Raw genomic sequence first — 25193 nt, forward strand, 5'->3', positions numbered from 1 at the left:
TTCCAGGTAAAAAAAAATCATAAACATAATTCTGCTCAAATTTTATTACAGTGAACAACAATAATGAGCTATTAAATATTATTATCCAAATTTGAATATTTCAAGAAAAAACAAAAAATTTTTTCCTTCAATTTTGTTTGAAAATAGAGAATTCGAAAAACTGTGAAAAAAAAGAAAAAACTGTTAACATTTCTTTTTTCAAAAAAAAAAACTTTCTATAAATAAAAAATCAAAAATCAATCGAGATAAGTATCACTAACCAACAAAAATTGTTACCCATTACGATGTTCTGACACAAGCAGAACGCTTTGACTCTTTCAGAATAGTATTTTTTATTCTTTTTGAATAATAGTTGCTGTCTAATTGTCTGGTTGAAAAACATTTCATTTTTATATTGATTTTTTTGACAGATAAATGAGAATTTATTATGGAATAAATATTGTTGCTCAAACAATTCTCTCAATGTTATGTTTGAGCAATGGTGAATAATTTATTGACTGCATAAAAAAAGTGATGAAGCGATGAAATACAGTCCAGACCGGATATTATCAAATCGGGTTTACACAACTTTTTGTGACTATGTCCGATTGTGATAATATACGAAGAGATTATCTCCGGTTTCGATTGTAAAATTTTTGACCAAATAATATCATATTTCCCACTTTTCTTTAAGAATTTCACATATGGATAATAAAATATCAGATAGTTGATCGAACAGTTTCATTATTGTCGATAACACAATTGAAATTATTTTTTGTTTCTGGTTATTTTTTTGGAGTCTATCAATAACTCATAAATATTTTTTTTTTTTTTTGATGAAATCATTCGTGATAAATAATGAATGAATTTTTATTTTAAAGAAAACAAAAAAAGTCATAAATATGAAATAATGAACAATAAATTAATACAAAGTTTGTTTATTATTCCTATACGTTTTTCTATCTGTCTATCTTTCTTTTTTCTTTTATCTTTTATCTTTTATCTTTATCTTTTTTCTTTTTTCTTTTTTCTTTTTTCTTTTTTCTTTTTTCTTTTTTCTTTTTTCTTTTTTCTTTTTTCATTTGATAATGAGGAAAGTTGGTGAAGGACGTGACGAATTTTTTTCTTCATGTTTCTCAGGGCTATTTTTTTGTCTCAATAAATGAAAAATGTTTTTCGTTGCAGAATATTCACATATCCTAACATTAGAAAAAAATTTTTTGAAACCATAATAATACGGCACCAGTTCAATGTCTGAATCAGTCGTTGTTGCAGTGAGAGTACGCCCTCTTAACTCGAAAGAAAAAAAGGAAAAATGTACGGAAATACAAAATATTAACGGAAAGTCTATAACAATTGTAAATCCAAAAAAGTTTGCAAAAAATTCATTATTTTGAAAGATTAAAATTTTGAAAAAGTACAAAAGAGTCTAAAACATTCACATACGACTATGTTTATGGAACTTCAACAACTCAAGATGTTTGCTTTAACTATTTATAATTTCTCACGTTTTCTTTCATTTTTTTGACATTTTTATTAAAGCAAGTTTTCAATGATTTAGGAACGCTTTATTTGGAAAATTGCTGGAATGGCTATAATTGTACTTTGTTTGCATATGGTCAAACTGGCGCTGGGAAGTCTTATTCAATGACAGGATCAAGAGATTCGTCTGAAACTCGAGGAATTATTCCACGTGGCTGTGAAGAAATGTTTCGTCGAATTGAAGGAAACGATAATCCTGATATATCATATGAAGTCAGAGTATGCATTGCTTTTCTGGATTTGTTCTATTTTTATTTGATATATTTTTATTTCAAAAAAAGGTGTCTTATCTCGAACTTTATAATGAAAAATTGAGAGATTTGCTTGATCCAAAAACTTCGAAAACTATAAAAATTCGAGAATCTCCAACTAAAGGAGTATATGTTGAAAATTCATTGGAAGAACTTGTTTCAAATTATGATGAAATTGAATCTTTGCTGGATGCTGGAGAGAAATCAAGAACTGTTGCAGCAACTCAAATGAACGCAACAAGCTCTCGTTCTCATTCAATTCTTACAATCTTTTTCACACGTTTTGAAGTATTATATTCACTCTTTAATCAATTAACATAATAATTAATACTAATATTTTGATAAATATCATTATTCAATGTTTTATAGACTATAGAAGGCAAAAAGACACAAAAGGATGCATTAATTAATCTGGTAGATTTGGCAGGAAGTGAACGACAATCAAAAACTGGAGCAACTGGAGAGAGATTGGCTGAAGCAAACGCAATCAACAAAAGTTTATCAGGTTGGATAACTCATTATTCATTGTATTTTCAACATTTATTTGTGTTTATTTCTTTATACAATTAATTGTTCATCATCACTCATCTTTCCGTTGCCTATACTTTAATTCACCACATCTTTGTTAATAACAATTTTTTTCATTCAAAAATGCTAACAAATAAATTAAGCGCTGGGTAATGTTATTTCTGCACTGGCTGAGCATTCAAAAGGGAAGAACACTTTCGTTCCCTATCGTGACTCAACATTAACGCGAATGCTGCAAGACTCTCTTGGCGGGAATAGCAAGACTATTATGATAGCTGCTATGTCGCCTGCTTCCTCCAATTACGATGAAGGTATTTCTTTTTTTTCAAATTTTCTTTTATCCTTTAAAAACTTTCAACATTATGTTAATTTTCATTCATTCATTCATTCTTCTTCACATTAACCCCAAATAGGCGTTTCAACACTTCAATATGCTGATCGAGCCAAGCAGATTAAGAATAAGCCAGTTGTGAATGAATCAGAGACCGACAAGTTGATCAAAGAGCTTCGTGCTCAACTTGAACAACTCCAACAGCAGCTGGCTGCTGGCGGTTCTTCTCTTCCGTCGAATGGTGATGGCTCATTGGAAGGTGTGGATTTTCAGTGATTTGTTGAATGATATTTCATCATTTCCTATTCTTTTATGACACAAATGATGTTTTGTTGATATTCAGGCGAACAACAAGCAAAGACAGAGGAGCAAGCAAAAATAGACGAAGAAATACAGAAGATGCAGCAGGATTTGGAGGAAACGAAGCGGAAGTTTGCTGAATCAGAGACAGAAACAAAGCAAATGGAGGAGCAGCTGCAAGGAGAGAAGGCAAAATACGACATTATGAAGCAGAATCTTCTGGCTGAGAAGGAAAAAGCGATGTTGAGAAAGCAGCAAAGAGAAGAGGAAGAGGCAGCGCTCCAAGCAGCAAGGAGCGAGGAAGAGCAGAGGCTGGCTGAGGAGAACAGGAAGAAGGAGGAAGAGGAAGACAGACAAAGAGACGAGCTATTGGCAAAAGTGGAGGCGTCTCTGAAGGAAGTGGAAGCGAAGAAGGCGAGACTCACAAAGGAGAAGATGAGTCTTGATGAGAAGGAGAAGGACATTGAGAGGAAAGAGAAAGAGATTGAGCTTCTTACTGAGGAGAGGGAGGAGATCAAGGAAGAGATGGCATGCCTTGGGAAGCAGCTGTACAACCTGACAGCAACAAATGAAGAGAAGGAGCAGAAGGCAGCAGAAGCACGAAGGCGAAGACAGGAATATCTGAGTGACTATGGATTGGATGTGAGAGAGATGAAGGAGCTGATGGGAGTGGAAAGCGGCGGGCCAACTTTAAAGAACTTGTCTGTTGACAGCGCATTGAATGGGAATCTGGTGTGGTTTATCAGAACGAAAGAGAACAAAAAGGGGATGAATGGAGAAGAAGATGGAGAGAATGCTAATGAGCAATCAGGTTCAAATGCACAAGATGAAGAAGACGAAGATTCGCTATCTGAATCGACGGATGAATACGACTTCCTTTTGAACTCGTCCGGCAACAGCAAAGCGGAAAGGAAGCATCGCTCGTCTTCCACAAACACACACTTTTATGTGACCACTCTTGTTGGATGCGACCCGTCGAGCTGTCACATCTGTATTCCGAGTGGAGTGTGCGACGGAGTTGGAAGTCTGCATGCGGTGTTTGTGTATGATGTGGAGTGGAAGGAAGTGTTCATCAACCCTCTTCCAGGAAAGAGAGTGCTCGTGAATGGCGTCTGGGTGGAGCATCAGAAGAGAGGCGAGGGAGAGGTTGTGGAGATGGCAGGGATGGATGAACAGCAGCTCTTTGGAAATTACAAGAACAATAAAACAGAAGCTGAAGAAGCTGCTCACAATGAAAATGAAGGAGTGGAGAATATTATCGGATTGGATGATCTGCCAGGCTCAGAAAACGTTTGTACAAATTCAGACAACGAAAATTCTTCTGCATCTGCTTCATCTTCTTCAACTTCTTCTTCATCTCAATCTGTAAATAACAGAAAAGAAAGTGTCAAAGTGTTTCGTCGTCGACCACCAGGTAAGCAACTTCATGTTGGCGATCGCATCATCTTCGGGAAATCTTTTATTTTGACCTTTTCTTTTGACAGATGTACAATCTCATCTCTTCCATTTACTGCTCGTCCAATGCCATTTCGTTTGAAGCCTCCAATCTTTCGTAACAGCAAACATCACAAGCACAACATGCAATCTCTTACTCATCCACCGCCACCTCCTCATTCAATGTTCCTTCCACCGCTTCCTTTTTCGTTGAATGGAGACAGCTTTCCAACCAACTTTAGTGGCGTTCCTTTTGAAGATGTGATTGCTGCTGAGTTAGCCGTGGCACGAGGCAAAGTGGCTTCTGTTGAAGATTATTTGTCGATGAATGCAGCTAAATTAGAGGTTATCCGTGCTGATGAGCTGATAGATGAAGCGAATGACATTGTGAAGACGTTGGGACGGAAAATAAGCTACAGCATGGACATTGAGAATGACTACTTGGCAGATCCAGAAAGAAGGAAGACCCTTGGCGTGGGTGACCCGTTGATACAAGATTCGAACGAAGTTGAACTGTCAAGCGACGAAGATGAAAGCGATGAAGAAGGCGAAGAAGTTAATGCTGATTTAGCTGAAAATGCAGATTCTTTGATGGAAAAAAGGCGGAAAGAAGAAAGGAGAAAAGCCAGACAGCTGAAAAAAGAAGAAGAGAAGAGAAACCGACCGCCAAGAATTTCAGTGCGAGTGAACTCGTTTGAACATGGGGTGTATCAGAAGTGGAAGTTGGGTGTTTTGGAAGAGCGGCTGCCACTTATGCGGCAGATAATGTGTGATCTCATGGAGGAGCTGGGCGTGGGCAGGAAAGGAATCATTAAAGGCGGATGGGAAAAGGCGTTGAATGCTTCTTGCATGAAGAAATGGACAAAGGAGAAGAAGCTCACTGCTCAAAATACAAATATTGTAGTTACAGCTTCTGCTTCTGCTTCTGCTTCTGCTTCATCCTTGTCTGTCAGAAGTGATACATCCACTTCAACAGCAACATCATCACCGAATACAACAAGCAATTCTTCTGAACAACAGTCAGCGAAAAGTGTTCGAGTTATTAATCCTTATTCTGATCCATTCTTTCTCCCGCCTGAAGATCAGCTCATCGGAATTGCACGTTTCCCTCTGAGCGAAATGTTCAAAGCAGGTGCCTTCAAAACGGTGCTTGCTGTGCGTAAAGTGATAGACTTGGAAGGAATAAGAAGGAAATGGATATTTCATGAGAAGCAGATTGACAAACAGCAGAAGCAGAAATTCAGAGAATTTATGGATGCGAATCGAGATGGAGAATTGAATGAATCAAATGAAGGAGAACAAGAGAGAAGAGAAGAAATGACAAGTTCAATGAGAGCAGTTCCGCCATTGGACAAAGAGAGAGCGAACAGAAGACGCGATGCAGAACGCTTTTTTGATGAGCAAATGAGAAGGAATCTGCAGATGAAGATGCTCAGGCAGCAGGACGATGTGCTTAGTCTTGTGAAGGAAATGGAGCTTGAAGCGCTGGAAGAAGAAAGAGCACGGCTCAAAAAAGCTTCGATTGCAGAGAAAGAGCAAAATGACCAGACTCAGAATGAAAGCGGTGAATCCAATTCAACTGCTCAGAGCTCTCAAATATCAACGCCACTCAACCTGTTTGATGCAGCTGAAGAAGAACGGAGGCAGGATCCGAATGCAACAGATGACCAGATCTATGGAGAGTACTTAGGAGAGCTTCGTGTTGGAGTTGCACTGAAGATGATTCGAGAAGCGAGACAGAAGAAGAAAGTGGAGCAAACTGAAAATCCTTCTCAAATGGAAGCAGAAGAAATCCAAAATACTCAATCAAGTCGTCAACACGAGCAACGCTTTTCATCTCCTCAAAGCATTAGAGGGGCATCTAGTTTGCAAAGATCTGCTAAAAATCTTCGAAGAAATCAGTTGAAAATGGGCAGTGCAGATGAAACTGGGAAGTTGCTAGTGGAAGGTCCATTGCCTCTGATTAATGTGGAAGATGGAACAGCAATTGAGATACACGAAAGAAACGTTCACAATTCACAGAACACGATAAGAAAGAAGATGAAGCAAATCGAAGATAATTTGAGTGATGAGAGAGTTGATTCATCTGAAACACCACCACTTCAAAGGCCTGTTGATGTCACAGCCACTCCAGATGTTAATCACGAGAATGAATCCGCAAGAAACCAGAGCAATCAAGGTCAATCAGATTCTGTTGACAGCTCCTCGACTGTTGCAAAGCGAATACCGTTGAAAAAGAAAGTGGATTTGCCAAAGGTGTTTGGGAAGAACGTGATTGCGCACATGAACATTCGATCACTCCACCTCAACCAGAATGTTAATGCAGTTGCTGGACTGTACTGCAGATTCTATTTTCCTCCGGGCACATGGAAAGAAGAAGTCACAGAACGAATTGTCGACAAAGACGATGTGATAAACGAAGAAAGAGGGAAAACAGACATCAAGGAAGTTTCTAAGACAACCGTTTCTTCGAGTTCAGGCACTCAGACAACAACAGAACTAACATTCTCCGAGCCTTCGTCAACAAGAAGAAGGACTTATGTGTTCCCTCAGCAGGAGTTTAGCGGAGAATATCGTTGCTTTACGCCAGACGATGCATTGGCGTTTGAGAAGACAGATGTGGTGATTGAGGTGTGGGGGCATTCTGGATATTCACAGGAGAAGAACAGTGCTGTTATGGATATGGCTATTTTGAAGAGAAAGACGATCATTAAGAAAAACATAGCTGCATCAAAGCTTGATTTAACACTGAAACAATCAGAAAAAAAGAGTGCTGAGCTCAAAGAAAAAGAAGAGAAGTTGAAGAAGTTAAAAGAAGATTATGAAGCTCTCAAACAAAAAGCTGCTGAAAAGGAAAACGCAAAAACAAGTTCCAGTTGCGTTATCCTGTAAAAAATCACTTCAAAAGCATATACATTTTACCTTCCTACCACCTATTTGCTAATCTCATTTCATTTAAAAAGCTTGTTAATAATTATTGTAAGTTTCTTTTAAAATGTTTTTATTATGTTGGACATATTTAGATAAGTGCTGAGTCGAAAATGCTCAGTTCGCATTATTTTCGACGCATTTTTTTTGTTTCATTACAAACTTTTTTAAGTTTCTATTAAATTCAAACAATCAGTTACATAATCATTCACTTTATTCTCTATTTTTTGTATTTAAGAAATGAATTAATAATTGCAACATTGAGAAAGAGCAATGATAAATGCAAACATTCTTTTTAAAATGGTTTGAGAAATAAACACAATTAATGGAAGATGCTATCAAACTGCAACTATTCCTGACATTTAAATTGTACAATGTAATTGTACATAAAAAACGAAACGAATGGAATGAAATGCTGCGACCATCAGAAGAATACTTTACAAAAGAATCATTTATGGACATGATATATGAAATGATTTATTGAGATGAAAAATGAAGTGAATAATAAATACACTAAAGCTATTGATGTGGTTTCGTGGTAGAAGAGGAGAAGGATGGAAGTGTTGTTGCCAAATTGGGCTGAATTGAAGTGGAAATTGAAGAGGAAGAGGCAGATGAAAAAGTCGAAGAAAGCATCATTGGATTGGTACGAGAATTGGTAACAGAGAAAAGGGTGTTGTCCTGAAATGGAGTTACATGCATGTGCGTTTCGAGTCGAGCAGCAGAAGAGATGAGCTGTTTCTGAAGAACAGATCGTATTTCATCACTGGAATGTAACGATGAAAGCCAAGACGTCGATTCATTTTGCACCTATTTGATTCAATGAAAGAACCAAAACAACAACAAAAATTAAAAATCATATCCAAAAAGAAAAGGACAGTTAATAATAAAAATTATTATGAAATACAAACCTTTGACGCAAAATCTGAGAACGACATAATCAAGTGACCTTCTTCAGTCAACATTGTAACCCATCTTTCTAATTCATTCAAGCACTTTTGTATCTGCTCAATTTGCTGTTCTTGTTGTGATTTATTCAGCTCTGCCTCTTCTTGTTCCTTCCTCTTCCGTTCCTCCTCTTCAGCGCGGTGCAAACGGATCATTCTGAGAAGTGTGGAAGGAGATTGTGATGAAGTGCTTAATGCAGTTGATGTATTCTGAGTGGATGAAGTAAGTGAAGTGGATAACATTGCTTGCTCCTGTTTATTTTGCTCTTCTTCTTTTTTCTTTGCTTGCTTTTCAATTCTGAATTTCTCTAATCTTTCCGATTCCTTCAGCACTTCTTGCATTTGAAGTATTTGTTGAGCTATTTCTGCCTGCCATTCTGATATTTGCTTCTCAATGGACGGAATAAGCTGAGAAGAAAGAGCAGATCGCATCGTTTCAAACGAGCGATACAAATGGCTCAATACTCTCTGTGATATTCCTGAGGAAGCAGATGATGCTGATGAATAGGATGAAGAAGTCGAGTTTGGAGAGCCATGAAGTGATGATGAAAGCTCTGCATCTTTTGCTAAAGCAGTTCTATCATCAAATTTTGTGTTTTGATAAGTTGAAGTTCTTTCCGATTGAATGCGAGTGTTTGATGGAGTGGCTAAAACATACTGATTTCCGTTTGAAAAGAACTTTTCTTTTTCAAAGAGTTGTGAATCCTCTTTTGTGTCTTTTCTAAGCTCCAACGAATTTTCTGTCTCTCCTTCTTCTCTTTCTTTCAAAGAAAGCTTATCCTGTTCTTCTTGTTCATTTTCCTTTTCCTCGCCTTCCTCAACAAATGCAAGAGGATTCTGGATCTGATTTTTCATTGCAAGCAATTGCCTAACCAATCCCACAATCCGTTTCAGTTGAGCAGTTGTCTGCTGCCTTGCATGATGTGCATCTGAAATAAAGACTGACATAACAGATGAGAGCGCATGCGCCAACCTTTGTAGCTTTGGTGGTAAAGGATTTTCCGTTTCGTCATCTTCGTCTGCTTCACTTGACCCAGCTGAAGATGGCTTAGAAAGACTTATTCCATATCGTTGTTGAGCAGATGAAAGAGCCCATTTGAGCGACAGCATTGAGACTTTTGCAGCATCAAGTGTTGATCTGGCAACTGTAACACATTTTTTAGATGATGACTGCTCTGAATCAAAAGAGGAATCAGATGAAAATGGAGACCGAAGAAGAGAAATTGGTAATGTGCTCGACAGAGCCGGAACATCTGGCGAAGCAAAAGATGATTGCGGATGGGAAAATGTTGAGGATAGAGAATTTTTTGTGGGTGATGATGAAACCGACGAAAGCATCCCTTTCTTTTTTGTTGTTGATAAAGTGTCAAAATAAATAACAATCCGATTTCCTTCTCGTATTTTCGAATCATCTTCACTGTCATAATCACTTTCGTCTTCGTCTTCTTCTTCATTGTGATTATTACCAAATATCGTAGAATTTTGTTTCTGATACGATTTATTCTTGTTTTGAATCGTGTTCATCAATCCTTCGTCTGCTTCTTCATTCACAACCATTCCGCCCCATTCACAGAACAGCGCAAGATCATCAGCAACCTGATCAAATTCATTCTTCTCCTCTTCGATTTCATTGCGTTCTTCATCTTCATCACTGCTGGTTTCACTCGTTTCCTCATCAGTTGGACCGATCATCTCTGAAAGATGAAGATTCTCGCTTTCGTCATCTCCTCCTTCGCTTTCTTTGCCAAATTCAGCTTCTCCATTTTGTTTCTTTTCTCTCAACCTTTCCATTCTTCTCATTCTTTTCATTCTTAATGCTTTTCTCTTTTCCCTCTCTTCTCTTCTCTTTTTCTTTTCTTCTCTTTTTTCTTCTTTAACTTTCTTTTTTTGTATTAGTCGCTTCTGTCTTTTAATGTGATCCAAGCATCGCTCATGTATTGTTATACTGAGCAGTGAAAGCAGAGGATCATCATTATTTGAAGACAGCTTCTGAATAAGTGATTTGTATCGTTCTTCAACAACAGCAACATCAGAAGCACTCAACGGGATGCTGACGGCTTCTGATGGAGAATGTGGTGATGATGAAGACGAGGCTGAATTACCCAAAGAATAACCTTCTGTTTGATGAATTAATATTTTGTTTTGTGGATTTTGAGGTGAAGATGATGCAGATGAAAAAGTCAATCTTTCTTTTTTGTAATTTCCACCATTTTCTTCTTCCTTTCGTTCTTTTCTTCTTCGCTTTTCTTCTCTTTCGCTCTGAGCAATAAGTGTCGAAATAGGATTGTTCATTTGTGCCCTCCGAAGAATACGCACAAAAGATGGAACTTTTCCTTGTCGCAGTTTTTGCTCTGTTATTTTCCATCGCCTTTCACTCTGGGATGTATTATGCTTCCTATTTTCATTTACAGACAATTGTTGTTGAGCTGAATTATCCAAAGGCGATGGAGTATTTAACATGGGCATATCCGAATTTTCTGCGGATGAAGAGGCTTTTGAGTTGCGAATGTTCCGCTTCGCTCGAAAACTTCGAAAAGAACCAAAACCTGTCTTTTCGCTGTCACTTTCATCCTGCGACTCATTTTGCATCATTTCTTCGTCTGTATTCTCATTTTCTGCCAAATCAGATGATTGACCATCAATTGCTTCTGCCTCAGCATTATTTTCAGCCTTTTCTTCCTCCATCTCAAGCTCCTTCCACAGTTTTTCTTCTCTTCTCTTTCTCGCTTCTTGCTCGCATTTCAATAGTTCTCCAATATTTTTGTCAAACAATAAATTTTCTGTTTCTCTTTCAATGAATTCTTCAATTGATATTTCATTTTTAGAGCTCGATTCTTTTCTCTTCAGCTTTCTTTTTCTGCTTTCTTCTGTGTCGTTTTCAGTTCCTTTGTCTTCCTTTCGTTTCTGTCTGAACTTCTCATCATTGTTTTCTCTTTCTTTCTCTCTAACAATCTCTCTCTCTTTTATTTTCGAAAGTTGTCCAAATGCTTTTGCCAACAGTGCCTCTTCTCTGAGCATTGCTGCAGCAGCTGTTTCCGATGTTTCTCTCTCCTTCTCTTCATTGAATGAGACATAAAACAATGCCCATCTTTGGAGAAGTGCATACATCCGCACACACACTGCCTTTCCTTCCAATGTTTCTCCTCGTGAGAGCCATAGCAATCGCTCGAGTTTTTTGCTAGCTTCTTCTCGTTCACTTAAACTTCGCAAATCAGCACTGTGCACTTTGTCAAGAGAGTCAATCTCCTTTTCTTTCTTTTTCAATTCTTCATTAAGCCTTTCAATCTTAAAAGCTAACTGTCCATTTTCCTTTTTTACTCTAATTATCTCTTCGTTAAGAATTTTGTTGGTTTTTATGCTTTGCTCCAAATCCTCTTTCGTTTGCTTTAAGTCAACAAGAACAGATTCCGTTGATCGCTGCATTGCGATTTGTTGATGTTGAATGATTTCCTCTTTTGACATGATTTGCTGTTTGGCTTCTTCTCTCAATTGCGCAATCTCTGCAGATTGCTTTTTAATTGTTACATCTCTGCTCTCAATTGCTTGTTTCATTCGCAGAAAGTCCGCTTTCATGGAGCGAACATTTGAAATGAATTTTGCTTCCATTTCAGTTTTTGATCTCATAACATTCTGCATATCAGTTCTCAATCTATCTTGTTCGGTTATTACCCGTAAAAGAGCCCCTTTGTGATCTTCAACAATCATTTGATGCCTATGATGTCGTGCTTTTTGCTCTTGAATTAATAATGAAGCTTCAATAATAAGTTGACTTATTTGCTTAAAACAACGTAAATTTAAAAATCCTAATTAGTATTGAATATCACACGCAAACTGCTTTATTTTCCTGATCAATTTCAGCCAATCGAACGCTGGCTGAAAGTTTATCTTCTTGTTGCATCATTATAGTTTCTAATTCTTGAGGAGTAAGAGCAACATGCGCAAAGCCTTGTTCATTAAATGTCACAGAAGTTCGTGCAGTGGAAGGTGTTTCAGGAACTGAAGAATAAATATAAAATTGAAATGTATGAAAAAAATAACATAAAGTGAAAAGTGTTCCGTTTATGACAACAATAAATATTTAATAAAACAACTTAATATATATCATACGGTTTTCCCAAATCATGACCTCCTCTCTATTTGATTAAAAATATAAAAGACTTTTTTAAAAATTCAGTGCTCCATTATTTATTATTTCGTCGAAATCCAAAGTTTTTGTGAAACGAATTAATAATGCAAATTACGAAATAAAAAAGTCATTAAAAACAATTTTCATTTTTTTCATGAAACCAATTTTTATCCATGAATGAGAGAATTAAATGTTATTTTAATTCTTCTCTCTGCCATTCATGCATTTTCTTTGAAACTACCATTTTTTAATCGAAAAACTGTTCAGGAATTACCAGTTTTTTCTTGCGCAGAAGAAGATACAGCGAACATTCAATCTTTTTTCCTTCAACATGATTGCTCAAATTTAAGTACTGAGCAACAGCAGAAAGCTGCACTTATGTTATACAATACATATTCACATGAATTAGGTGATTGATTTTCATATTTATTTCATTTTATCCAAACTAATTATTTATTTTTTTATTTTTAAGGAATGAGTGAAATTCGATGCCGTAAAAAGGAAACGACTTCTCAATGCATCAGAAAGCATGGAACTCAACAAAGCAAACGTGCTATTTCTTCTATCATATTTTCTTTGGATTCTGTATGCTGGACTCTTAAGCAAGAGGCATGGATTGCAAAGCTTAATAAAACAAATGAGAGGATATTCTCATTAAATAATCTACCACCTGAAATGCTTCAAAACGTAAATGAACTGAAAAGAGAATTTAATGGTATTGCAGAAACATTACGAGCCATTTCTTCCGAAGTTATTGTGGAGCAACAAGCTCATCTCTCTGCCTTAAAAGGTTTCAGAGAACTTCAAGAAAGTTCATTTAAAGAAACGATAACTACAGTTGATGAATTCTTACGTTGCCATCGTTTGTAATTGGATTATGTCATTTTGTTTATGCTATTTTTCGGATTTTTTAACTTTTAGATCAACTTGCTCTTTCTTTATCCAATATGACAAATCAACTTCGAAACAGCTTATCTGAATCTGCAAAAAACATCAACATCGCGAGAAACATGGTATATACTCCGAAAATTCCTTTTTATTTCTATTTTTGCCATTGACAAAATATTTGCTTTTATTTATTAAAACATTATTTTTTATTCGGAAAATTTTGGAATAGTCTGAAAGTGCAAACCAGATGCTTGCTGGCGGAGCTCAATTGATGCAATTGATTGCGAGCACCTGGAATGAAACAAATAGCCATTTTCTGTCTCTTTCAGAAGAATTAGACAAAGCTGAAGCGGCTGTGAAGGTGGCGCAGGACGCAAGCAAAGCGACAGGCGAGGCAACTGCAAATGTGAAGAAGTGGTGGGGCGAGCTGAAGAGAATGATGACAGAGTATGCTGCAGAAGATAAGAAATGGAACCAATATCTGAATCAGGTTTGCTTTTTATTCATTTTTAACATTCATCTTACACTGTTTGTATTGTTTTGTTGATCTTTTTCTTTTTTTTTATCGAAAACTTTCCCTTTGCTTGATAATGCACTTCAGCAATTGTTCAACATTTCTTCTACACTCTCTTCTCTTTCGCAGCTGCAGCAAAGCATAATAGCTTCTCAGATAACACTGGCAAATGAGCAGAAAGATTTCAAGAAGACAGCCGAGATAGAGAAAGAAGCAGCATTTCGCAGAAAAGACATGTTGAAGGATTCATTGAATGAAATGCAGCAAGCTTCCACTGTATGAAAGTTGCTGTTTCTGTTGATAGCATTCTATTTACTGTTTATTCTCTATGCTTGCTGCATATGCATTTCTTCTGTTTTTTGTTTGGTTCTTTTTTAAACAGGAGGTCCAATCAACAATTGATGACATTTCCAACTTTACCAACACAATGATGAATGAACTGAAAGTAAAAATGCGTCTCCTTATGAATTATACAGTCACAATCAAATGTTTGTCTCTGCTTTTGAAAATTTATTGATAAGCATCAAATTTGTTTTCTTTTTTGAATAAATGTTTCTTTAATTCTTTCTTCTTCAACGTTACTTCATTAAACTTGCCTATGTTTCTCTTGTTTTGTGCGATGCTTTCTTCTTCAAAGCAATTACAATCAAAATTGAAACGGTGGTGTTTTATATTTGCATTTTCATCCTCTGCTTGATTTCAACATCAACGCCACATACCCATTCAGCACGATTCATTGTTTTGCTGCTCTTCTTCTCTCTCTTTTTCTTTGAAGTGACGATCAGTACAAAAATCCGTTTTTCTGGAAAGCCAATTTTTCGTTCACCTTCTTCTGCAACTGAACCAACAGCAGCTGGAGATAATGATCCCAACAACTTCAATAACAACACATTTATATCTGTGTCTCGTTATCTTTTCATGGGTGTTATTCTTGCAGTTCTTATACGTGCCACACTTGTTTATTCCAGACATCGGTCAAGACAAACGCGACACCTTCTGTATATGCAGAAGCTCATGAACTCACAGAAACAATTTGTGTGCAGTTGATTCTTCTTTTATATTTATTTATTTGTCTTTCGTTATTTCCTAAAAATTTTCTTTTGTTTAACAGATCGAGAATAATGATTTGGAGATAAGGCAAAAAATAAGAAAGAAGGAAAAGCAGCTAAAATTTGCATGAGCCTTTTATTTCCTCAACCAAAAAATTGATTCATATTTCTTTCTTTCTTTTTTTTTTAAAAAAAGCTAAATTTACAATAACAAAAAATATTTTTCTTTTTTTTTTGAAGCCAAAAATACTTTTAAATAAATAGCAAAAATTCTCAATGATAATAACACACAAATGTCTGCAAGACCTCAAAATAAAAAAATCAATCCAAAATCGCTTAATAACTTTAAACTGAAATGATTCAAGGCTGCTTAATTTAGTCTTTTTCTTCCTTTCTTTCAGGATAAAGCAATAAATATCCTTCACCATTCATAGTGTGTGCAGCCAAAACATGTCAACAATTATATTTGTTGGAATAAAAAACATAAAAAGAAAGCATGACCATTTTCAGAGTTATCGAGTTGAACATAAATTAGTAGGCAAAAACAATATCAATAAAAACACACTATCAATCGTGCCTTTCAGTTCTTCTTCAGAAACAATCAAATTTTTTGCCTCTTCATACGTTACATCTTCAAAACTATCAGGCCACATGTTTGTAGATTTGATGAAGTTCATCAAAGATTCTCTGTCATATACAGTTCCCCCTGGAGTCTTGACTGGATCCGACATTATCTAACAATTATTGATTTTTTTGGTGTGTGTCATTATAAAGTACATAATACATATTTATAAGAGCAAAAATCCCAAATAATTTTCGATCAAACAATTGACCAAAAAAAAAAAAAAGGAATCAGACTTCTCTTGAAAGTGCGCAACGAAATCCCATGTTATCTTCTTCTTTCTTATTCATTTTTGCGAACTCTGGTGTTGGTTCGCGCTGTGGCTCGATATGTTCTTCTTCTTCTTCTTCTTTTGGTCTTTCTTTTATTTCCTGCTGAATCTCAGCTAATTGAAAATTATACGTAGATTGGCCAAATTGTGGGGCGCTAGGACCGATACTTTCTTCGATGCTTAATTTCAATTGTTCTTGTTCAGGAACAACATGAGCATATTGCCATTGTTGCCCATAAGAAGGCACAGCTGCAACTGGAAACGAAGGCAGCAATAAAGGATTAGAGGCAGTAACAGCTGCAGAAGATGGTCTTGAAATGTGACCTTGATTAAATGATGGAGAAGAGAATGATACTGATGAAATGCTCGGCGTTGATTGATAGTTCAATCGCTTTCCGCAATTTGTAATTGAGACAAGCTCCATAACATGAGGCATTGTTAATGACCCTCTTTCAATGATGGTTGCACATACTTCTAATTCTATTTTTTGGTGAATCATTTATTAAAAATTAAATTAGCGAGCAAAAATAGAGCATTGCAAACGAGTATTTGGATCCCTCATCTTGCAAAACGATACAAAATTCTTGTTTGATAGCAAAACGAGAAGAACAACATCTTCAACTTTACTTGAGAAAAAAGGCGAAATAATAAACTCGATCGCAAGATATAAATTTTCTCGAAACTGAATCTCACGAAATTGTCGGAAAAATCCAACAAGAAGAATTTGAGTATTTTTCCAAATATTTTCAAAAAATCTGTTTGGTGCTTTTTGAGCATTGCTACCAAACAAATTCAAAAATCGAAAAACTGATATCGAAAAATTTGGGCGAGCTGAACTGTTAAATGGAATTGCATCCACTTCCACTGAACTTTCTCCTGTGATCGTTAAGTTATATATATTTAAAAAATGATTGCGAAAGCTTTCAAATAAATGGAACAAAAATTACCAAGATTTCTTATAATTCCATCAAAATACAATGATTGGCCTATATCCCTTTTGTACCGGTACATTCCGAGAAGTTGAGGATTCATATTCAAAATAATGAAAAAATTATCAATTCCTTGCTCAGGTGGATTTGGAAGAATTGTAACTTTATCATAAGAATCCATAACAACTTTTCCTTCCCATCTCACAACCTGATTCTCATACTGAGAATGCCATAAATTAAGGAGTCTTTCATTAGAATGAGCAGAACAACTTGATATGTAATTATCCCAACTGTACAGGGTGTGGCACAGTTGGCTCATTTCAATAAAAAAATTTGTTAAGGGAAAAATTAAGTTCAAAAAACATAAAAAACGCATGAGTGCAAGATGCATAGCATCCTCTTTACGAAGCAAAACTAAATAAACAACAGATAAAGTAAAGAAATCAAATATTTGACTATTAAACTTTTAAAATTGTATAAAGTACGTCCAATACAATTCTCAGCAGACTTTCATTCAAAAAACAAACGCTTTCGTAAAATAACCAAAAAGGTAATTTCATAAAAATAACAAAAATGATTGCAGAAACTCAAAAATGCAAAAAATTTAACTTTTAATAGAAAGAAAGAAAAACAGTTCAACAAAATATTTCTTCATAATTTTTTTATAAAAAGAGTGAAAACAATTACCTTTTGCATATAAGCAAATAACTTCAAATAAGGAAAAGAGCAGACACGATGGCAGCAAGAATCACAACGACTCCGCGAAATACAGTCGATATAATCCCATGTTTGTTCTTCTGGTTAGACTTCTGTGAGTATCCGAATTCGTATTTATCGCTCCTTCTGCCTCCGTCTCCCCAGAGTAATGTTCTTTCAGGGTAGCTGTCTGTCTGCCTTCTGCTGTTGATCCACTCGACCCACTGCTGCGAATAGGGCAGGGTGCGGAAGAGGCGCTCGTGCTGCTGCTGCTGCATGTACCGGGAGAGGAGGGGGGGCTGGTAGAGGAAGGAGGATGGAGATTGAGAGAGGTGGGAGAGGGAGGAGGAAGAGGGAGAGGGAGAAGGAGAAGGAGAGGAGGAAGAAGAAGAAGAAGATGATGATGACGATGGCGACGAATGCGAAGAATGGAGAGGTTGCGCAGGAATAAGCTTTGTAGAAGACTTCACAAAAGGCGAAAAAGAGTTCTTGCGGGTGAACAGAGGATGGTGGAGGTAAGGGGAATAGAAAGAAGGAGGTGAAGAAGACAAAAAGAATGACTCATCGAACATCGAAGAGTCGACAAATGAAGATGTTGCTCTGACAAAGTCTTTTGTGTCTGAAGGAGACGCTCTCTCTTTCACTCCCTTTTGAGCAGTGCTGTCTGCTGGGTATGTTCTGTGTGTGTCATTTGAAGCACTTTCACTTTCTTTTTCTCTTTCACCTTCACATTCAGAGTTGAGTGAAGGAGAAGAAGACATCTGAGTGAACGAGGCAAACTCGTGCTGATGGACAGCGTTTGTCAGCACAGACGGGGCAAACAGGGCGGACGGGGTGAATGCGCCAATGAAGATGGAGCGGAGCGGAGAGGGAGTAGAAGGAGAGACACTTTCGATGGAGGAAGGAGAGAAGAAGAAGAAAGTGGAGGTTAAGAGAGAGGAGGAGGGGAGCAATGGTGTGAAGGATGTGGAAGCAGAAGCAGAAGATGATGAAGTCGAAGCTGAAGAAGAAGAAGAAGAAGTTGTTGTTGTTGTCGTTGAAGAAGAAGACGTTCCTGCTTCTGCTGCTGTCTTCTGTGTGTCCTCAGATTCTGTCTGATTTTGTGTTGCATTGACACGAGAGGTCGATTCATTAGTCTCCAAAGCATTGTCCAGGTTGATAACAACACACTTGTTGAACATCTCATTCTCTTCCTCTTTCTCTTCACTGCTGTCATCTGAACTCATTTCATTGTCATCATCATTTGGCCCATCTGTATGAACATCATTGTTCTCTTTGTAATTCTTCCCATTCTTGTTGGAAGAAGAAGAAGAAGAAGAAGAGGAAGATGATAAAAAGAGTCTATTTCCGCTCTTTCTTCCTGTCTCCTTTTGCTGTGCCTCATCTTCCTCTTTCCCATTCGCCGTCTCTTTTCCTTTCTTCTTTTCTGAGCCAAAAAGAGCACTCCAGATGTAATCGAGAAATGACTCTGAAGAATTAGAGGAGGTGTCCTCTTCAAATGCAGAGGAAGATGCTGATGAACCTGCAGAAGATGAATTCGGTGTTGTTGGCGTGGCTGTGGTTGATCCATTTTCAGATGTCATTTGTGAAGAAGTTGTCTGCTTAGCTTTCTTTGCAATTGGAATGACTTGCTCAATCTCGAAAAAGACTTCTTCACAAAACAGTCCATTCGTTGCTGTGTTTCTGCTTTTGCTCATTTTATTTGACTGAACAGAAACAGAAGAAGAGTTTGTTGAATCATTCTTCTTCTGCCCTTCCACAGAAATATTGTTTTGCTTATCATTTTTTGCATTTTCATCTTCATTCTCTTTTGAGCTGTTCAATATGGATGATATAACATCCTCTGTCAACTCTGTCAGCACTTCTGCCTCTTTCTTTTCTTCTGTCTTCTTCTCTTCATTGCTCTCCCATCTCTTCCACTCCATTTGATTATCAACTCCATTCTCCTTCTTCCCAACAGCAGAGAATTTTGTGATAGTCTTCGCCAGCCACACTCTTCTGAGAGGATAAGAGAGACACCCATCTGCATCTCTCTTCCACCCAAAGCCATAAATAATCACTGGCAGTAAACTCGGCATCGAATATTGCTGATAAACGTGAGTGTTCATACCTAAGCTATTTTCAATAGAATTTTCTGTTTTTCGCTTTGCTTCTAAGTTTCTTTCCATTCTGTTGCTTTCTCTCGCATTCCCCATCATTTCAATCTTTCTCCTTTCTTTTCCATCCAAAAACGACAAAAGCGCCTCTGTCTGCACAAATGCCACAACTGGCCCATGTTGATATATCAGCGACTCCAGCTGTGCAGTTGTTGTGTGTCTGCCTCGATACAGCCGAAGGGGAGAAGAGAGAATGATCGGTGGAATTGGAGGAGGAGAGGAATGATGCTCTTCCTGGTTGGATGCAGATGCAGTTGAGGAGGATGAGTCATTGGATGAAGAATGTGCTTTGCTTTCCTCTTTCTTTTGCTCAGATTTTTGTGAGTTATTATCATCATTTTGTGTTTGCTGAGACATCTCCTTTTCATTCTGCCCTCTTTTGTCATCCTCCACATCGCCTTCATCATCACCCTTGTTGTCTTTCTCTGCATCCATCTTTCCCTCTGCCTGTCTCTCTTCATCGGAGCAGTATGTCTCTCCACCCACTCCAACGCAGTCTCCTCTCCACTCACACACCTTTTTCGACACAAACGCCACCAGCTGCTGTGTCTTCACTGCAGGAACAGAGTGGAAGAAGCGGTTGGTGACGGCTGTGCAGCACTGCCAGACAGAAGAGAGAAAGGTGTCTGAGGAAGGAGAAAGAGAAGGAGGATGATTGGGTGATGTTCCAGATTGGACAGTCGATGAGGAGGAATAGACAGAAGAGGAGGAAGATGACACACTTGCACTTTGGGAGTTCACATTGTTGCCATATTTCTGGTTGCTGCCATCAGACAGAGAAGAAGAAGAAGAAGGAGACAGTTCAGAGAATGGATATTCTGAATGATCGTTGCCTGGATAAGGATAGGGCAGATGCATAGTGATGCGAGGGGGCTGTGTGCCTTCTTCAGAAATTGTGCGAAGAAGACGAGTTGTGTCATCACTGCCGACACATCTGCGGGAGACATAAGGAGGAGGAAGAAAGAAGGAGGAGAAGGGACAAAGATAGCTCGGCTCAGACAGAGTAGTTGAAGATGAAGATGGAGAGGATTGGGAGGGGGAAGAAGAAGTTGCATCGGAAGAATAAGAGAAGGATGAAGCAACGTAGAGATGCTTGTTGAATGGGTATGAGGAAGAGACAGGCGATGGAACAGAAAAGGGAGTGGAAGGGATTGTTATGATAGATGAGTCATAATAACTGGATGAAGAGCCAAATGAAGAAGAGAACGAAGAAGAAGAAGAAGATGATGATGAGCCCATCGAATCTTTTCCTTTTGCACTTGGAAAGAGAGACATTTTGAACAAAGGTGATGGCACATAGCGATATTCCTCGTATTTCTGGATGTTCGCTTCTGCTTCTCCATCGTCTTTGTTCTCATGTCCCTGTCTATCAGAAAGCAGACCAACATCTTTCATCTTCTTCAAGTCATGCACAAATGACAGATGCTCAGCAGAGGTGGAGAATGGGATGTCTGAGAAGAGAGGGTGGAAGGCATCTTCAAAATAGGATGTTGCCAGTTGTGTGTTGATGTGCAGCGAGGCTTCCATTGCTTCTATCAGAGAATGCACCACAAGCTCTGACAAGGTGAATTCAGGCACATTATTCGAATCTGTGACAAAATCTTCATTTGTTTTATCCCCTTTCTCACTGTCTGTATTGCCTTCACTGTGTTCCATAGAATATTCATATTTAGCTGATCCTTCGTAGCTTCCCCCACACATGTCACAATGGATACGAATATTCGGCAGTTTCGCCTTCTGTCTCCTTATTCCGTCTTCTCTTCGTGTCTTCAGCCATTCCTCCTGCTTCCTCTGCTTCTCTTCCTTCTGCCTCTGTTTGTTCGACTTCTTCTCTTTCATCTCTTTTTCTGCTCGTCTTTGTGTCTCTTTCTTTGTCAATGGCCCAATAAACAGTGGATGGCGCTCGTCCAACAGAGAGATGATTTCTTCTGCCTCTGCCTCACTCTCCTCTTTGCTCTCTTCTTTGTTCAGTGTGTTGGTAGATTCTCCTTTTGAATGTGTTCCCTGGGCATCAGATGAAAGAGAAGAAGAGGAAGATGAATCAATTCCGTTCATCTTTCTTTCTCTCTCTTTCTCTCTCTCTTTCTCTTTGATCAGATGCTCCCACACAAAGATGCGTTCAGGTGTGGATTTGGATGTCAGGCAGAGGGTGATGGGCGATGTTGATTGGCTCAGAAATGGAATGGAAGATGAAGAAGAAGAAGATGATGATGATGAGGAAGAGAGAGAAGAAGAGGGAGAAGAAGAAGAAGAAGATGCTCCGAGTGTATCTGATCCCTCAGATTTTGTTGATGTTCCGATTGAAGAATCAGTCGATATGCTCTCAGAGGAAGAGAAAGGAGAAGATGAATGGGCACTCAACGAATCAGATGATGACGAAGACAAAGAAGAAGAAGAAGAAGAAGTCATAGAAGAAGAAGGAGATGCTATTGAAGAATCAGAAGAATCAGAAACAGAAGAAGCAATGATTGCAGATCCGAACATAGAAGCTCTCTCAGGCGGGTATTCAGAGAAAGGGAGCAGCCCATCCACCAAAAAGGCTGCCCAGTTGCATTCGTCGGGTGTCTGTGTGTATGTGCTGCTGCTGCTGCCTGCCCTGCCCATCTGAATCCACTCATGCTCCTTCTCTTCTCTGTCTTCTGCTGCAAACTCGTCCTCTTCTTCTTCTGATGCTGCCATACGGCGATGGAGGAAGGGGTGGGAACTGAGTGAGAAGTCAGAGGGAGAGGGAGAGGGAGAGGAAGAGGAAGAGGATGGATGAGAAGATGAATTGAGATTGGGGGTTGGTTTAGTGGGTGCATGAGGATGAGAATCAGAGGAAGAAGAAGAAGAGGTGGAGGAAGATGGTGAAGAAGAAGTCGAAGAAGACGATGATGAACTTAAAGTAGCACCAAGAGATGAATGATTATTATTATTATTATTAGTCTTTGAGTCAGATGTGCTGTTGTTATCACCATCAAGTGCTGTGTCAGATGATGTCTTCATTTTCTTGTTCTTCTCTTTCTCCATCTCTTTCAGTCTCTTCATCTCCTCCTTCTCCTCCTTCTCCCTCCTCAGCATCTCCTTCTCCCTCAGCCTCGCCCTCTCCTTCTCCCTCTCCCTCGCCTTCTGCACCCATTCTTCCTCATTCTTCGCTCTCCTCTCTCTGGCTGTCTGTGCCATCTGGCTCAGAATACACCCACTGCACACAAGCTGCCCTCTCTCTTTCTTGTTCATCGTCTTCTCATTCAGCTGGGGGAGAATGTGAGGATGGGGGAGGATATCACAGAGAGTGGTGGAGGATGAGGAAGAAGAGGAAGAGGAAGAGGAGGAAGAGTTGAGAGAAGAATTGGAAGAGGAAGAAGAGGAAGAGGAAAAGGAAGAAGAAGAAGAAGATGATGATGAAGCAGCATAAGGAGAAGCATAGGGTGGGAAGAAGGAGTCAGGGAGTGATGTGCTGAAGAGTGAAGTGGCGATTGTGGATGTGTATGAAGGAGGAGGAGGAGAAGGGAAAAAGAATGGAATTGGAAGAGAGTCGGAGCAAACACTGGTGGAAGAGGATGAATGGCGATGTGAATGATTCAGAGAAGAAGAGGAAGAAGAACAAGAAGAGGAAGAAAAAGGAGAGAATGAGGAAGAATTTGAAGGAACAGAAGAAGAAGAAGAAGAAAGAGAAGATTCGAGTGGTTTGAGAGAGAAAGGAGGGCCGAGATAAGTTGAAGGCTCAGGCTGAGAAAGAGTGATGGATGAAATTGTTGAAGGAAAAGAGACTCTTTTTGAAGAAGAAGAAGAAGATGATGATGATAATGATGTGTCTGGTTGATGTGCAGCAGATGGCTTGGTTGGTGTTCTGGAATTGAATGGAGAAGAAGAAGAGGAAGAAGAAGAGGAAGAGGAAGAAGAGGAAGATGAGGAGGAAGGGCAGGATGGAGAAATAGGAGAAGGAGGATAATAAGGATATGATGATGAAGGAGAAGGAGATGGTGTTGCTGTTGATGATGGAGCAGATGATGATGATGATGATGATGATGATTGTGATGTGAATGGTGAAGGAGAAGAAGGAGAAGGAGAAGTTGGAGAAGAACTTGATGTGGCTGAATTAGAAGAAGAAGAAGAAGGAGAAGAAGAAGAAGCTGCTGCTGATGATGATGATGAAGTTCCAATTGTGGTTGATTTCTTGTTTCTGTTTGTTTCGACAGATGCAAAGAAGAATCCAGTGAACACTGTTGTTGGCTGCTTCTTCTCTTTTTCTCGATATTTGGTTCGCAGAAAGAAAGAGTTGTTTTCGGAAACATTTGCAGAAAGCGTATTTCCATTTCTGCTTCTGTCTTTTCCTTTCTCTTTCTCTCTTTCTTTCTCCTTTTCCTTTTCTTTCTCTTTCTCTTTCTCCTCTCCAAGTATATCTTCAGCACTCAGCACAATGTCTGGTTCCTCATCTCCATTTGCTCCATTCTGAAGGATGTCTTCGTCTTCTCCTGTTGCAATGAATATCAAATCACTCCAGCTGCTTTCATATGCAACACCATTTGCTTCTTTCAGGTTTTCTTCATTGGATTTTTCTGTGCTTTTTGCTTTGTTTCTGTTTATATAATTCTCATTGAAACCATTGGCAGATGAGTTATTGCTGCCATTTTGTTCAATGTGTTGATTGCTCTTTGTTCTTTCTGTGCTGCATGTTGTACTGTTTGTGAGAGAGGAATAAGGAACAGACGCTGCCCGGGCAATCCAATAGTGGCGCGGAGGAACTGATTCTGTGTCGATTCCATATCCATACAGAATAACTGGGACATCAATTGATTCGAGAATCTGCTTGGAGTAAGAAACAAACGGCTCTTTTTGAGGAATATCTGTTGTTATTGTTATTGTTGTTGTATGTTTTCAATAAAATAATAGATTTAAAAAGACATTGAAACAAAAGCTTAAATAAAAACTTTGGACCTGTTGATGGTTGGACAATAGAATTGCCATTTGACGTAATATTGTGCGGGGCAGATCTTGGTGCTGTTGATGTTGCATTGAAAAATACAAGCAAAGGACCGTATTTGTTAAGAAGATGTTTAATTTGGCTCGGAGTTTGCTGACGGAATTGTATCAGATCCATCTTGGGTTGCAATTTTCTTTAAAAATTAAAAATATTTACAACATTTACAAATAAAATTTTTTTAGAAAAAAAAAAAAACTTGCAAGTTAAACCTTATCAGCATTTGAATTAAATTCAGATGTTCTGGGAATTGTTCTTTTGGAGAAAGATTTGAATAATTGATTGAATAATGAGAAGCAGAGTTTATCTCATGTATTTGCCCTTCAACTGATTTAAATTTAACAATAATCAATAATCAATAAATAAAATAAATCATACGCAATACAGTTATTGCCAAACGTGCAATACTTGGTCCAGCTTGAACAAGATCAAGAATTGCAGTCTCAAATGGATCATTTGATGTTGTCATCGAGAATGGATCAAATGAAAAGTTATTCCCATCGCTGAACGTAGAGTTTCTTACTCCTAAGTAAGCTATAAGAAGCTCAAAAGCATTATTAAGACATGTAATCTCTGGTTCACTGTGAAATGGCTTACGAACATGAGGATGTGCTAAATATATAGACGGATTAAGTTTGTCAAGCCAGTTAAAATTTTTAGGCAAATCGTCCGAGTCTTCATCAGATAATGACGTTAGAGTAAGTTTTGATGAATCCAGGCTTGTATATTTGATAGTTCTGCC

General features: G+C 38.1%; 5 protein-coding genes across 5 annotated transcripts; 2 read left to right on the forward strand and 3 right to left on the reverse strand.

The window, feature by feature from the left end:
- Nucleotides 1–1229: 1229 nt before the first annotated feature.
- On the forward strand, nt 1230–7504 carry MONOS_1393 (kinesin 3; the record flags this gene model as incomplete). The annotated part of the gene is made up of 8 exons (XM_067866681.1): nt 1230–1351; nt 1398–1458; nt 1522–1740; nt 1803–2060; nt 2142–2277; nt 2444–2611; nt 2714–2890; nt 2975–7504. 8 exons carry the CDS (start codon nt 1230–1232, stop codon nt 7255–7257), a joined length of 5424 nt encoding a protein of 1807 aa, XP_067726713.1. The 3' UTR covers nt 7258–7504.
- MONOS_1394 (uncharacterized protein) lies at nt 7490–12635 on the reverse strand. Its single transcript, XM_067866691.1, has 4 exons — nt 12348–12635; nt 12073–12236; nt 8205–12017; nt 7490–8103 (listed from the first exon to the last, which is right to left on the reverse strand). Exons 1-4 carry the CDS (start codon nt 12361–12363, stop codon nt 7813–7815), a joined length of 4284 nt encoding a protein of 1427 aa, XP_067726714.1. The 5' UTR covers nt 12364–12635; the 3' UTR covers nt 7490–7812.
- MONOS_1395 (uncharacterized protein) lies at nt 12544–15035 on the forward strand (the record flags this gene model as incomplete). Its single annotated transcript, XM_067866702.1, has 8 exons — nt 12544–12775; nt 12839–13228; nt 13288–13379; nt 13484–13744; nt 13856–14044; nt 14151–14256; nt 14406–14803; nt 14880–15035. The coding sequence occupies 8 exons, from the start codon at nt 12544–12546 to the stop codon at nt 14946–14948; spliced, it is 1737 nt and encodes a 578-aa protein (XP_067726715.1). The 3' UTR covers nt 14949–15035.
- A 157-nt stretch (nt 15036–15192) lies between these two features.
- Nucleotides 15193–16272, reverse strand: MONOS_1396 (uncharacterized protein; the record flags this gene model as incomplete). The annotated part of the gene is made up of 4 exons (XM_067866714.1): nt 15193–15236; nt 15383–15551; nt 15676–16190; nt 16254–16272. The coding sequence occupies 4 exons, from the start codon at nt 16270–16272 to the stop codon at nt 15193–15195; spliced, it is 747 nt and encodes a 248-aa protein (XP_067726716.1).
- Nucleotides 16273–16866: 594 nt separating this feature from the next.
- On the reverse strand, nt 16867–24920 carry MONOS_1397 (uncharacterized protein; the record flags this gene model as incomplete). The annotated part of the gene is made up of 4 exons (XM_067866726.1): nt 16867–24317; nt 24409–24587; nt 24664–24778; nt 24830–24920. The coding sequence occupies 4 exons, from the start codon at nt 24918–24920 to the stop codon at nt 17350–17352; spliced, it is 7353 nt and encodes a 2450-aa protein (XP_067726717.1). The 3' UTR covers nt 16867–17349.
- Nucleotides 24921–25193: the final 273 nt, after the last annotated feature.

Source organism: Monocercomonoides exilis (genome assembly GCF_001643675.1).
Source record: "Monocercomonoides exilis strain PA203 chromosome Unknown scaffold25-1336746, whole genome shotgun sequence".
In the NCBI taxonomy this organism is placed as follows: Eukaryota; Preaxostyla; order Oxymonadida; family Polymastigidae; genus Monocercomonoides; species Monocercomonoides exilis.